At 51.6% G+C, this 12,447-nt stretch overlaps 1 protein-coding gene across 5 annotated transcripts in view; it reads left to right on the top strand.

Annotated features, from left to right (window-relative positions):
* PLXNA2 (plexin A2) overlaps positions 1–12,447 on the top strand; it is a 302,069-nt gene that overhangs the window by 262,987 nt on the left and 26,635 nt on the right. For all 5 annotated transcript variants that reach the window (XR_014938639.1, XM_032449324.2, XM_085526831.1 and 2 more), the window contains 6 exons: positions 154–338; positions 2,936–3,087; positions 5,591–5,708; positions 7,464–7,600; positions 10,313–10,480; positions 11,200–11,293. Coding sequence is in view for 4 of the 5 variants with exons in the window: in XM_032449324.2 (XP_032305215.2) it covers positions 154–338; positions 2,936–3,087; positions 5,591–5,708; positions 7,464–7,600; positions 10,313–10,480; positions 11,200–11,293 (854 nt within the window). In the remaining variant the exon portion in view is untranslated. The remainder of the gene's footprint in view (positions 1–153; positions 339–2,935; positions 3,088–5,590; positions 5,709–7,463; positions 7,601–10,312; positions 10,481–11,199; positions 11,294–12,447) is intronic.

Genomic DNA, 12,447 nt, shown 5'->3' with positions numbered 1-12,447 from the left:
CCTCATGCTCTAGGGGCACTCGTGGAACCCAGACCGGGTTACCTGGGGATGTGGGTGGTTGCAGGGAGCTGCTCCTTAATTCAATTCCTTGGGGTGACCTCAGTGTTTGTGGAGGGTTGTATTGCTGCTCAGCACCGTGCTCTCTCCCCACAGTGCACCTTTACAAGTGTGCAGCACAACGTGAGAGCTGCGGGCTCTGCCTGAAGGCTGACCCCAAGTTTGAGTGCGGGTGGTGCAGCGGGGAGGGCAGATGCACCCTGAGACCCCACTGCAGCCCCCAGCCCTGGCTCGACTTGTCCAGCAGGAACGTCAAGTGCTCCAACCCACGCATCACTGAGGTAAGAGCACAGCTGGGCTCTGGGCATCACACTGGGGTCAGGTGGGCTCAGGGCTGTCTCCATCTACTGTACAAAGGGTGGAGGGTTCAGTGTCCCAATGCTGAGCCTCATTGCATGGCTGTTGTGACCACCACAGACCGGCATAGGAATGCTGATTAAACCAGAGAGCTCATTAGGCTGCAGCTGACGTGCCTGATGTTCCCATTCAGACCACTGAGGGATGCAAAGCATCTCCCAGGAGCATTTCTACAGCAAAGCTGCTCGTGGGCTGTTAGTGCTGCTGCCAGGAGTGACAGTGCTGTCAGGAGGGAATGAAATATTTTGCCTTCTTGCTTAATTAACTCCCCCAGACCCTTGAGCAGCCAGGTCTAAGGAGAATGACAGAAGCCCAGGAGAAACTCTGTAAGGTCGATATTCCTAATCCCAAACCCTGTGGGCACACAGGTCAGCTCCTCTCTCTTCCCCTTTGCCTAGAAGAGTGTTTGTGGTACTCTAGGGACTGTTGCAGCCTTGGGTTCTGTAGCTGTCACATAACATGTTGGTGTTCCTCAGTTGCCACTCGCAGCATTCATTGCTATTGGGCTATATAAGCCCAGCACAGAAGTGTATGGGTTGTACTCAGTTCTTGTTTTGCACTTGACTGAGGCCTTCTAACAGCAAAAAACTTCCCCCCCGGTCTGTGGTCCTGGCAATAAATAAATAAAAGTCAGTTTTCTTGCGAACAAGCGGCACTCTGATCTCCTATTCACTTATTTGAAGGCCTCATTAATATAACATCAGTGCAACAAACAGCTGAAGGGGGGGCAGTGTCAGCCTGAATAATGGAGTTGCTCTGAGGAGATAACAATTAGGTTCTGAATGTGCCATCAGCCAAGGCAGAGATGAGGAGGGGATCATGCAGTGATGACAGTGCTCGTGTGCTGGCTCCTGCTGGGCTCATCAGCTGGGATGGGGCTGCTTGGAGCAACAGGGAGAGGACAAAGAGTGAGGTGGTTGTGGCTGGGGGGTGGAAGCAAGCAGCTCAGTGTTGTTGGCTGGATGCTTTACCTTCCAATGCCCCCCATCCTACACAGCACCCCCCGAGTGACCCACTGTGGACCTTGAAGGCTTCTCCTCTTTCTGTGATTTTGACTGAATCTCTCCAGCTGCAATTAATTGAATGCATCTGTTCTAACCCCGGGGCTGCTTTATGGCACAGTTACTTCAAAACTGTTCAATTAGCGACCACTAAAATCTAGGTCGAGTGGAGCCCCATATTGGGGATTTTCCAGGTCAGGAAATCAAAATACAGCATCATCCCCTCATTGTTTGGTGAGGCCTTTGGGTGAGCTCCGGTTGGGGAACAGCGAGCTGTGGCTGTTTGTTGGAGATGGGAAAGGACCAAGGAGCCAATGAGCAGCTCAGTGCTACAACAAAACACGTCTTAACATAATGTGGAGCTGCAAAGGACAGTTGTAGCTGTCAAGTAAGCGAACCGCCGGGCTCAGGTGATCCCTGGTGATGGGAGCATTAGCGCTGCAGCCTTCAGGACTCAATGCGCTGCAGCTTGGTTTGTAGCATGCCTTGTGGGCACGAAGAGCTAAGTGCTACAAGGCTCCCCATGTAGTGTGGGTTACAGCACAGAGCAGTGCGTGGGGGTGGGTTGGAAACCTCTGTTGGAGAGGGAGGCAGAAATGGAAGCTCTGGGGAAGGGGAAGGAAAAGGAGCCGGGCAGAAACACCAAGGAAAGGTCTTGGAGAGCTGAAATCTTGTGCCAAAATGGAACCAACAAGCAGGAATAAGATTTATCCATTAAGTGAATTGAAGTGCATTATTATAGATGATGCTGTTTATTAATACCAGCTGTAGCACTGGGAAGATCAGTAGCTCACCCAAGAGCGGTAGCAGATACAAAACAATTGTTTAAGAGTCTTGGGTCCCAAACTTGAGCCTGTGTGGTGTTGTAATTTATCGTGCTCATGGAAGAGAGCATTGTCCTTGATGAAAGGCTGTAGGAGCAGAGCTGGCTGCAGCTCAGGTAGGCTATAAACAGGCAGCTTTAGAGCACACCCCTCACCCTTCAGCATTTTGAGCCACTTGAGGTGCCAGCTTACTGATAAATGTGCTATCAGCATTCAGAGAGCAGCCAAGGCAGAAGGTAACAAAGTTCTCCAGAGCAGCAGGGAACTGCTGGAGGGTTATTTGCTGCCTTGTGCAGCATGTGAAAAGCAGCCAGGCTTCTGCTTCACTGGGGCCTGATGGCCAGCATGGAGAGCAAGAAGAAAATGCAGAGGCAGTGGAAGCAAGGACAGGTACCCTGGGAGTAGGATAGAGATGCTGCTGGGCTGTGTAGGAACAGGGTCAGCAAAGTCAAGACACAAATGGAACTGGACTTAGCGAGGGGTACAGAGAACAACAAAGGCTTCTACAGGGTCATAAAACAGTGGAGTTGGATTAGATTACCATGAAAGGTTCACAGTTCTCTGACCCTTCTTCTACCCAGTGCATGTAGCAGGCAGGGAATACAGTACTACTCGGGCAGCCCACAGGGTGGGATCCACCTCCAAGCTGGGAGCTCCTGCAGAGAACAACCTGAACCTCACTGTGCTTCCCTTTAGATCCTGACAGTGTCGGGACCCCCAGAAGGAGGAACCAGAGTGACCATCCGTGGCGTCAACCTTGGTCTGGACTTCTCAGAGATCGCCCGTGGTGTGCAGGTGGCAGGAGTGCCGTGTGCTCCTCTACCAGAGCAATACATCGTCGCCGAACAGTGAGTGACCTCAACCTATGGGCACAACACCTCCACCACCTCCCAGTCCCACTGCAGTGCAGGAGCAGGGCTGGCAATGGTTGAGGTGCTGGGTGCTTTCTTAAAGGGGGTTAAGCAGCCCTATAAGCTCTCATAAAGCGTTTTGTTTCTTTTCTGCGCTGCTTTGCTAAGCAACTTCCTTGCTGAGGTTCTACCCCCTCTGCTCCACTTGCATTTGAGATGCAGCTGGCACTGCAGGCTGTGTGCTGCCATTTGTTAGGCGTGAGGTGCTGACAGCCACCTCATCTGAGCAGCCCTGCGCTGGAGCTCATTCATTTATTTCACTGAGAAAAACGTCAACCAAAAATGAGAAAATAAGGCTTGTAAGAGAGGGACGGGCAAATAAACCTCCCACGGTGACACCGATCCTGCTGGGGTGGGCTGATGTCACTGCTGAGAGCAGGATGGTGCAGGAGCTGTTGGGTGTGCCAGGGTTGCTCATTAGGATGCCCACCAACAGCATGGATGTGCCCTGGGAGCAGTCATCCATTTGGTTGGTCCCAGTCTGATTCCCAGCTCATGGAGCTACCCATCACTAGGGTGTGTTGGCATAGGGATTTTGCTTATTGCTCCCTACCCTTAAGAGCTACAAGGATATCCCCTCCCTGATCCATCAGCATCACCATCACTGCAGAGCTGCTCAGCACCATCAGTGCCCACACAGCTCCAGGCATGTGCAGAGCACAGTTGGTGCCCATGGCTGGCGCTGTTCCTCTGAGCAGAGTTTTGTTGTATTTTATTTCTCAAATAAAGGACAGAATATGATAAAATTGTCCTCCTTTGATGGTACGGAAGGCCTGATTTTATAATCATGACTCTAATTATGGCTCTTGAGCTTTCAAAGTTTGTTAACATCATTAAAACATTTACCCTGGGCAGATAACAGCAAGCTTTAGCATGAGAGTTGCCTTTTAAAGATGAATACAGATAAAAGGACCCTCTTAAGGCTTCTGTGGGCAGACTGAATTCCAAGACTGTAATGACTCACCATATGCTCCAGCCACGCAATCTATCAGCCAGCAATTAGGTTAATGTTGGTGAAAGGACCACTTAGCCCAGCAATCAGCACCCTACAGCGGTGCCCAATGCATCATTTTGTAACAAGGTACCTGCTGGGGATTTGGCTTTGGTTGGGAATCAGGTGCATCGGGGTCACCCCACCTCCTGCCTGGTGCTGTATGGGGAATGCATGCTGTGCCTGTGGGTGCTGCTTCACTATGAAGCATAGAGAATTGGGTGTTGCCTTCCATGGGTGGCACTTGGTGGGTGCATCCCAGCCTGCAGCAGGCCAAGCAACAAAGCAGCAGTGAAGGGGAGAGAGGTGCCAAGGCCATGGCTGGATAAAAGCAGAGCAATGCATGGCACACTGAGGCATGCAGCTGAGGCACTTCCCTTTGTGTTCTCTAAAGGCAGCATCTCTCGAGGCAACCCATTTCAATGTGCAGCAATGAGAGCTCCTTATTAGCACGTGTGTATTTTGTTGGGCCTCCTGGCAGCACCTGTGCATGCAGTCTGCAGGTTTCTTCCATCTCTTTATTTTCTTTTACTTGTAGTGAATTTAGCACTGCTGAAATTCCGCCTTCGCAGATGGGAGCCTTTCATGCCTTCTCCTGTAGCTGGGGGAAAAGCAAGCATTTCCCCTGCTGCTTTGCAAAAGCACCTTCAGCTGCAGCGAGGGAGGGGAATTTGGCTTTTTTCTCTGGCTCCTGGGGCTGAACATCATCATGTATTTCCCTGCCTGTGCTGCTGCTTCCCACATGATGTTGCTTTCTTGTACCCTCAGGCCTCTCTCCAGGATGCTCGTGACCTTTGAGCAAGTAACAATCCCTCCAAGTGTAGCAGAGCCCTGACAGCCCTTTGCAAACCTCTCCCTGCATCTCCAGCAAACCTGCTGCCATTGCCAGGAGCTGTAGGTTGCAATCTGAGCCACCCCAGTGCACCCCAGCAGCTCTGTGAGGCTCTCAGCGACCCCTTGGGATGCCCCCAGGGCACAGGAGGGACACAGGACTGTCATTGCTTTGCCCTGACCCTGTTACCCATGTGGGTGCATCGTGCAGCAGCCCTCCCTGCCTGCACTGTTTTGTCTCTCATCCCCAAGCAGGTTTCTGCTTTTTTGATTAACTGAGAGACTGCAGTGCGAGCTGTTCCCTTAATGAACTCATCTGTTACTCTAAGGACTTAGCACTCACTTTGCTACTGGCTAATCTATTGCCATTAGTGCTCTGCTTTGCTCTGGAGTTTACAGCTTGTAATAATTATGTCTAATTTTGATTTTCTTTTTTTTTTTTTTTTTTTCCTCCTTTTAAATTACTACGTGGGGTAAAAATAGACTCAGTAATTAACTCCTTCCAAAGAGGCAGATATCAGAGTTAAAGAGGGGAGAGGAGAAAAATAACGCAGCAAGCAGCCAGCCCTGTGCTGGCAGCCCCTGGCAAACCCTCAATGCAGCATTTTTTGCTTCCAGGATCGTGTGTGAAATGGGGCAGGCACTCCCTGGGATCAGCTCCGGCCCAGTGCTTCTGTGCATCGGAGAGTGCAAGCCTGAATTCACAGCCAAGTCGGTGCAGCACTACACGTTCGTGGTGAGTTCCTTGCATTGGGGGGGGCTGAGCTCGTGGCTGCAGCACCAGAAGCAAACTCAAGCTTTTCCAGTGCTTTCCCCATGTTGTTGCACATGCATTGCATTGGCAGCCTGTCACCAAGCCATGCTTCCAAGGTGTAAAGCTCACACAGGCCTGCAGGAGAAGCAGTGTTTAGGTAGGAGTCTAAAAGCAGGCTTTGCACGGCATTTGCTTCCAGCTTTGTGCCTCTGAATAATGCCAAGCTTTGAATTGCTGCTCGGTGCTCCTCCTAGCAAAGTGTGGTGTTGTGCAGTGCTTGAGGACTCCTGTACACATGAGCTTGTCACGGGGTTGCACTCAGGACTCAAAATGGGGTTCTTGGCTGGTCAGTGGGTGATTTAATTAGCATCCTTTTGATTCATAAACCTAAAGCTGTGGCTGGGGTTCCTCCTATCTCCAGTTTCATCTAAATAGGGCACTTCATCCCGCCACATTGATTTTGTGCCGAGTGGGATCTATGTATGCAGTGCAATGCCAGCACAAACTGATTGGCCGCAATCTGTAATCCAATGAAGAGGGAAATCAGGGCAGCCCCACCATCCTATGGGGTTTGCATCTCCCCAAGGGTGCAGAACACCGGGGTACCAGGAGCTGCTACATAGGAATGCATTGAGCATCACCATCCCTTGCATTGTGGTTCTGACTTTCAGCACCCTGATAATGATTTCTTTTTTCCTCAGGCATCTAAAACTTTGCGGACATCATTTCCTTCTGTTACTTGGCCTCTATTTTTTCTTGCTGGCACCGCCACAAATTCCATTACAGCTGGTTTATACCATTAAAGTCAGTAGTAAAATTGATTGGTACCTTAAAGCAGAGCTGTGTTCTGACCCTGAGAGGGTTCATGCCTTGGTGAGCTCATCTGATGCTGTGACCAAGCGGGAGCTCAGCTGTCACCATAATTACACCCATTGTACCCAGGGAAGTGGGACCTTGGAGCTGCTTCAGATCCATAAATCTGTCATAATTATCACCAAACCATGAGCTGAAGATGGAAGATCCTGACTTAGCTTTCAGCCCCTCCTGCAGTGCTGGCCTTGCCCCAGCCTTCGAGTTGCTGCAGATTCTCAGCGTGCGTGCTCAGCTCTTCTGCCTTTCCCTTGTCTAGCAGAACCACTTGGTGTAGTTATCCACAGCAGGGTGAGATGTGGTTTGTGAGTGGTTCAGGTGGTCATAGCAATGAGGAGCCGGGGTCATGAGTGGCAAGGTGGCACTGCTGCAGAGGTACCATGGATAAGTGTTCAGTGGGACACAGGCACACACTGATATATCCTCCCTTCATCCCCACGTGTGAGTTCTGTCCCCACGCCACCACTGATGGTTCCATGGAGCTGCTGGCGCTGCTTTTTGCTGCTGCTATATGCAGTTTCCCATGACCATACCCAATTTCTTTAATGTTTTAGCACAGTGGCAAACCTTAACCGTTTGTGTTCAGACATCCACCGTGCTATATTTGTGCTGTATTTCATTTCTGAAACTGCAGTGCAGACAGCTTTATTTCTCTAAGAACAGAGGTGAAGGTAAGTACATAATTTTGCCCGGGCTAAACTTGCAATTACATCGTAGGGATGTGTTTTGTTCACAGCAGGCTCCGACATTTCAGCAGCAGCTGTATCAGGTGGCCGTGACGCAGCTCCATTTTGCTTTGCTGTTTTAAAAGCAGAGGGTGGGATGATGCTGGTGTGGGGATGCTGAGCTGTCCTTTTTTATCCGCAGACACCAACTGTGAGCTTCCTGAGCCCCAGCCGTGGCCCTGAGTCAGGTGGGACATTGGTGACCATCACGGGGCACCACCTGGGTGCTGGCAGCCGCGTCTCCGTGCTCCTGGGCAACCAGAGCTGCGCCTTCAAGGGGTAAGGACCAAGCTGTGGGTTGTGGGGCTGAGCACACAGCCACGTAAGAAATCATAGAGTCACAAGGAAAATATCTCTAAGTCCAACTACCACTGCCATTAAGTCAAGCTGTCCCCACCATGTCCTCTCACCATAACCCCAAGTGCCACATCTCCGTGTTTCATGAACAGCTCCAGGGACCACGACCCCACTACATCCCTGGTCAGCCTGTGCCAGTGTATCAATGCTTCAGAGTAAGGATTCCTCCTAATGTCCAGCTTGAAGGGGATATCTCTCCTATCCAAAACCCTTGGAGCGAGGCAGGGCTCTGAAGCTACGGAGCAGAGGAAGGATCTTCACCCGCCTCCTGCTGTGGAACGTGCACAGCCATGAGCCTCCTCTGGGATTCCCATGGCAAATTTGCTTTTTACCCAGCAGTGTAAATGCAGAGTTGACATTTGCAGGGTTTAATGGGTTTTCTTGGGCTTAGTTAAAAAAAGATACAAGCAGTGTATGTCTGTGTGCATCACGCACGCATCCCCACATGGGGTGTCCCCAGGTGCCCCAATGCCACCAGCATAGTGTCACACTGCAGGCACTTGTATGCAGGATGGAGGGGGCTGTTCTCCAGGAAGACATTCCTTGCACTGAGCAGATGGGATCTGCATGGGGCTGCAGGACAGAGAATGCCAAGAGGACCCTTTGCTTACAAGAGGACCTGGAGTTACATGAAACGCTGTGATGTGTGGAAGTTTTCTGCCTTCTAAATCCCAGCTCCAGCTTGCAAGGAGGAGCCAAGGAGGTATCTGGGAATGGAATGACCCCTGGAGGTGAAATTCTTGTCTGGGAGGCCTCAAGGTTCGTGAATATGGGACTTGTGAAGGTGCAGCCATGGGATCATGTTGACCCAGCAGCCAAGCAGCACGGAGCCAGCTGGGGCCTGGGACCTGGCCTTCCCCACTCATGCTGTGGGCACCAGATGAAGGAGTTGGAGATCTAGAAGGGTTGGACCTGCCGAGCTCTGCAGCTGCAGACAGACTTTCCAAGTGCTACATTTGGCAACCAGTCCATTGGCATTTCTTCCTATGTCCGGAGCAGAGCTGCCAGATTGCATCCTCAGTGCACACAGGTGACCACGTTACCGCCAGCAGAAGCAGCCACGAGCAGAATTGGCTTTGTAATAAAATCCCATAAATGTATGATTACATTCAGGCAACCTGCAGATACCGACCTGCAAAACCTGAATTCTTGGTATGTTTTAATTACACCAGGCAAGCAGAAACTTAAACAAAGCAAGCAGCAGTGTATAAATGACACCATCTTTCTCGTGGGGTCACACTGTGCACTTTGTTTTGCTTGGACTGTTTTGTGGCAATGAACTTCAATTGTACTGGAGGGTGTGGGGGAGCCTGATTAGATGAAGCAGTTTCTAATGAGATTCACTCTAATTACAGCTTCCCTCATTCTCCCAGCTCGGATCGGAGGAGTGGGTAGATTCACCATGACGACACCATAATAGCACAGAGCTAATTAACGAGTGGTGGGGAGCTGGCAGCAGTGGGGCAGGCAGAGCTGGGGCAGAGACGTGGTGTGACGGTGCAAAGTAGGACAAAGGGATGCAGGGAGCAGGGATGGCACAGGAAAGCATCCATAGGAACAGCCAAGCGTGGTCGGTTTTGGGTATTTTAGGAATTTTCTGTTGTCTTGGTGACGCTGGGTGGGTGTGCAGATGGTGCAGCACTGCTGTACCCGAGGGTGGATGTTCTCCTGAAGGGAGGTGAGGGTGTGGGAGGGGGCACAGTGCACCTACAGAGACACGGGGCTGTGCTGGATGCGCATCAGTGCACGTGCTGAGTTGTGCCACAGCTGCTCAGGCACCTCGTTGCTGTGTGCAGGATGGTGAAGACGGTGATGATGGAACCGTGGTGTGCCAGGATTTGATTTCAAGCTAAAGAGTGCCAGGCTTTGATACAAGTGCCATAACAGCAGTGAAACACTGAGGAGCTGCATGTCGTCTCCCCTGTGCTGGCAGAAGGGAAGCCAAAGCTAAATGAGCCGTGGCAGCAGCATGGCCCTTCATGCCCTCAGGGATTTGGATTTGGGCTCTGGGCTCTTGGGGACATGGCTGTGCTGCTTTACGCAGTGGTGCTGTGGTGCTGTGGAACTCAGCAGCTCTATCCTCAGGCTGGGGGAGCTCTGCCGACTGCACTACCTGACTGCTTTGTGCTCCAGCAGCCAGCTTGCACCATAGTGGGGGAGCAGATGCCATGCTGTGCCCAGCAGCACCAAGCAGGGCTCATGCTGTACTGATGGGCACACGGAGCAAAGCAGTGCTGGCAGCGTGGTGCTCCCCAAACCAGGGCTCCGTGGGTCTGTTCTGCAGCTCACGAGGCTCTGTGCGTGCAATGGGGTGGAGAGGGGAAGAATTTGGCTTTGGAGCGAGCTGCTGCATCCCATTTAAAAAGCAGCCATCTGTTTTCACACACCCAACAGAAGGCAGCGGGTGCAGGGAGGCTGCAGTTTGGCACAAAGTACGTGTGCCTCTCTCCTGGTGGGCAGATAAGATCTCTTCTTGCATGGGGCTCTGCCCCTCTCCTGTGCCTGCTGGGCTCGGCCACTTTGAGTCTCATTGCACAGGGTTCCATGATGGTTCCACCTTCATGTGAGCTGCAGGGTGGCCCCAGGGGAACAGCGATGCTCTCTGCCCACTGACACTCTGTTCTTTCCATGCAGGAGATCCATGAATGAGATCGTGTGCCTGTCAGCACCTTCAGCCCATGGCCTGGGGCCCGTCCATGTCTCTGTGAGTGTTGACCGTGCTCAGCTCGAGCAGACGTTGCTGTTTGAATACATTGATGACCCCAAAGTGCAGCACATCGAGCCCGAGTGGAGCATCGCCAGGTAATGCAGCTCAACTCACCTGCCCCATCCCATTGAGAAATGCATGTACCACCCACGTCCTGCATTTCTCAAGTGCAAAACATCTGCAGCTTTTGCACTGACCAAAAGGCTACACTCAGATTCATTTCAAACTCTAATCATTCCTTAAAGTTGGCTGTGAAGGAAATAAGTACCTCTCAGCAGCCCACATTCAAGCTCACTTCTCATTTTAAATGAGAGGGGTTGGATGGGTGTTGGAATGGCAAACACATATATGGTGTTAACCAAACAGCACAAGCTCTGCTGTGGGGCTGCTGGAGGTTTGGGTCAGTTTGGGCTGTGCAGCTGCAATTGACACATGAAAGGAGCAGCCAGGATTGGAAGGCACTTTGTGTGCGTGCTGCTCAGCAGCTCCCTCACCACGCCGCCATTCAATCCTTGCTGCCATGCGCCTTGGATGCGCCGCTGTGTAAATCATTAAATGCCGTGACTAATTTATTGTTCTTCACATTTAGTCTCGGCTCAGTTGGTTTCTTTGGTCCTGTTTCTCATCCTACTGCCTTGTAGGGGCTGCTGTGTGAGAGAGGGCACAGCTGTGAGGCATCACTGCCCTGTGACTCGGGGTGGGCTGGGAGTCCCTGGGGTGCCAGTGTCTATCAGAGAGCAGCGAGCATCCTTGTGGCCAAACACTGCCTTCCCATCCACCAGGCAACTAACGAGGGCTCTCTGGTTCCCCACAGTGGGCACACACCTCTGACCATCACCGGCTCCAACCTGGACGTCATCCAGGAGCCACGTATCCGCGTCAAGCACAACGGCAGGGAGTCCATCAATGTGAGTAGCTGTGGGCAATGTCCCCTCTGCCACTGTCACTGGAACTGATGCTTTCTGCTTGGCAAAGGCTACTTGGGGGTCTGCCCTATGCTTAGCCCCACTCTTAGCAGCAAGATGTGGAGACAGGAGTCACGACACATAGAAATGGTGTCTCTTCCTCTCCACCATCCTTCCTTTCCCTGCACCCAGCTCAGCTCTGCTTGGTGATGGAAAGTCCATCTGACCCCACCATCCCAACCCCTTCCCCTCCCTGTGTGTGGTGCTCCCACTGTTTGGGGGGAAGCTGGGTGTTATTTTCACACCTCCATCCCATCTAGCACCAGCCAAGGCCTCTATTTAAACCATTTGTTCCACCATTCATAAACTGCTGTGGAAAGCAGTGTTTTTCTACGTTACAAATACAAATTGCACCTCCGGTACGCTTGGAAATTATTTTGATCAAGTAAAACTGAAAAATACTGTTTCTATGGAGTGATCTTTCTGAACCCGCATTATCTTGGAAAGGGCAAGGCTGTTAGCAGCCATTTCCCATCCCCTCTCTCCCTTCCCCCTGTAGACCTTTTCATTCTGAGCTCTTTTTAAGAACGTCTCATTTTGCTGTTAGCGCTTACAGCGTTAGGAAAATAATTTTGAAGGCACAAAATTGAGTGAAATTAAATCTTCCACTTACGGTCGGCCCCTTGCTGCTCTGTAAGGCAGCAGCTCCTGCTGCGGGGCTGGGGAGGAACCGGGGGTGTCTGCAGCCCCCAGGAGGTGACCTCCGTGCTGCCCCAACCCCATGCTGTCAGAGGATGGCCCCTGTCACTCTCTAACATCAGAGAGATGCCTCTAATCACCAATTTGCAGCAGAGGCCAGGTGTTCATTATAGGTCTGCTTCAAAGCAGGCGCTGCCAGCGAGGGTGCAGCTGGAAAGGAAGGAAAGAAAAAGACCCAGTGGTTCAATGTGCAATCCTCCACCTTCCTTCAAACATTCTCATTGTGAAGCTCTGCTCCAGCACCTTTGTGCTGGCTGCACGGGAAGCAAATCCTCCCAAACGATGGGTGTAAGGTGTTGAGCCCTGATTAAATACCCCCCAGCAGAGCTGGAATCCGCCAGAGCTTTCAGGGAGTACTTGAGGTCCAGGAGCATCACTGTGCAGGTTGGAACCCCCCA

Source organism: Coturnix japonica, chromosome 38 (genome assembly GCF_054131305.1).
Source record: "Coturnix japonica strain WE chromosome 38, WE-NBRP24, whole genome shotgun sequence".
In the NCBI taxonomy this organism is placed as follows: Eukaryota; Metazoa; Chordata; class Aves; order Galliformes; family Phasianidae; genus Coturnix; species Coturnix japonica.
The sequence above is the reverse complement of the archived record's forward strand: the minus strand, read 5'-3'. Positions and strand labels throughout refer to the sequence as shown.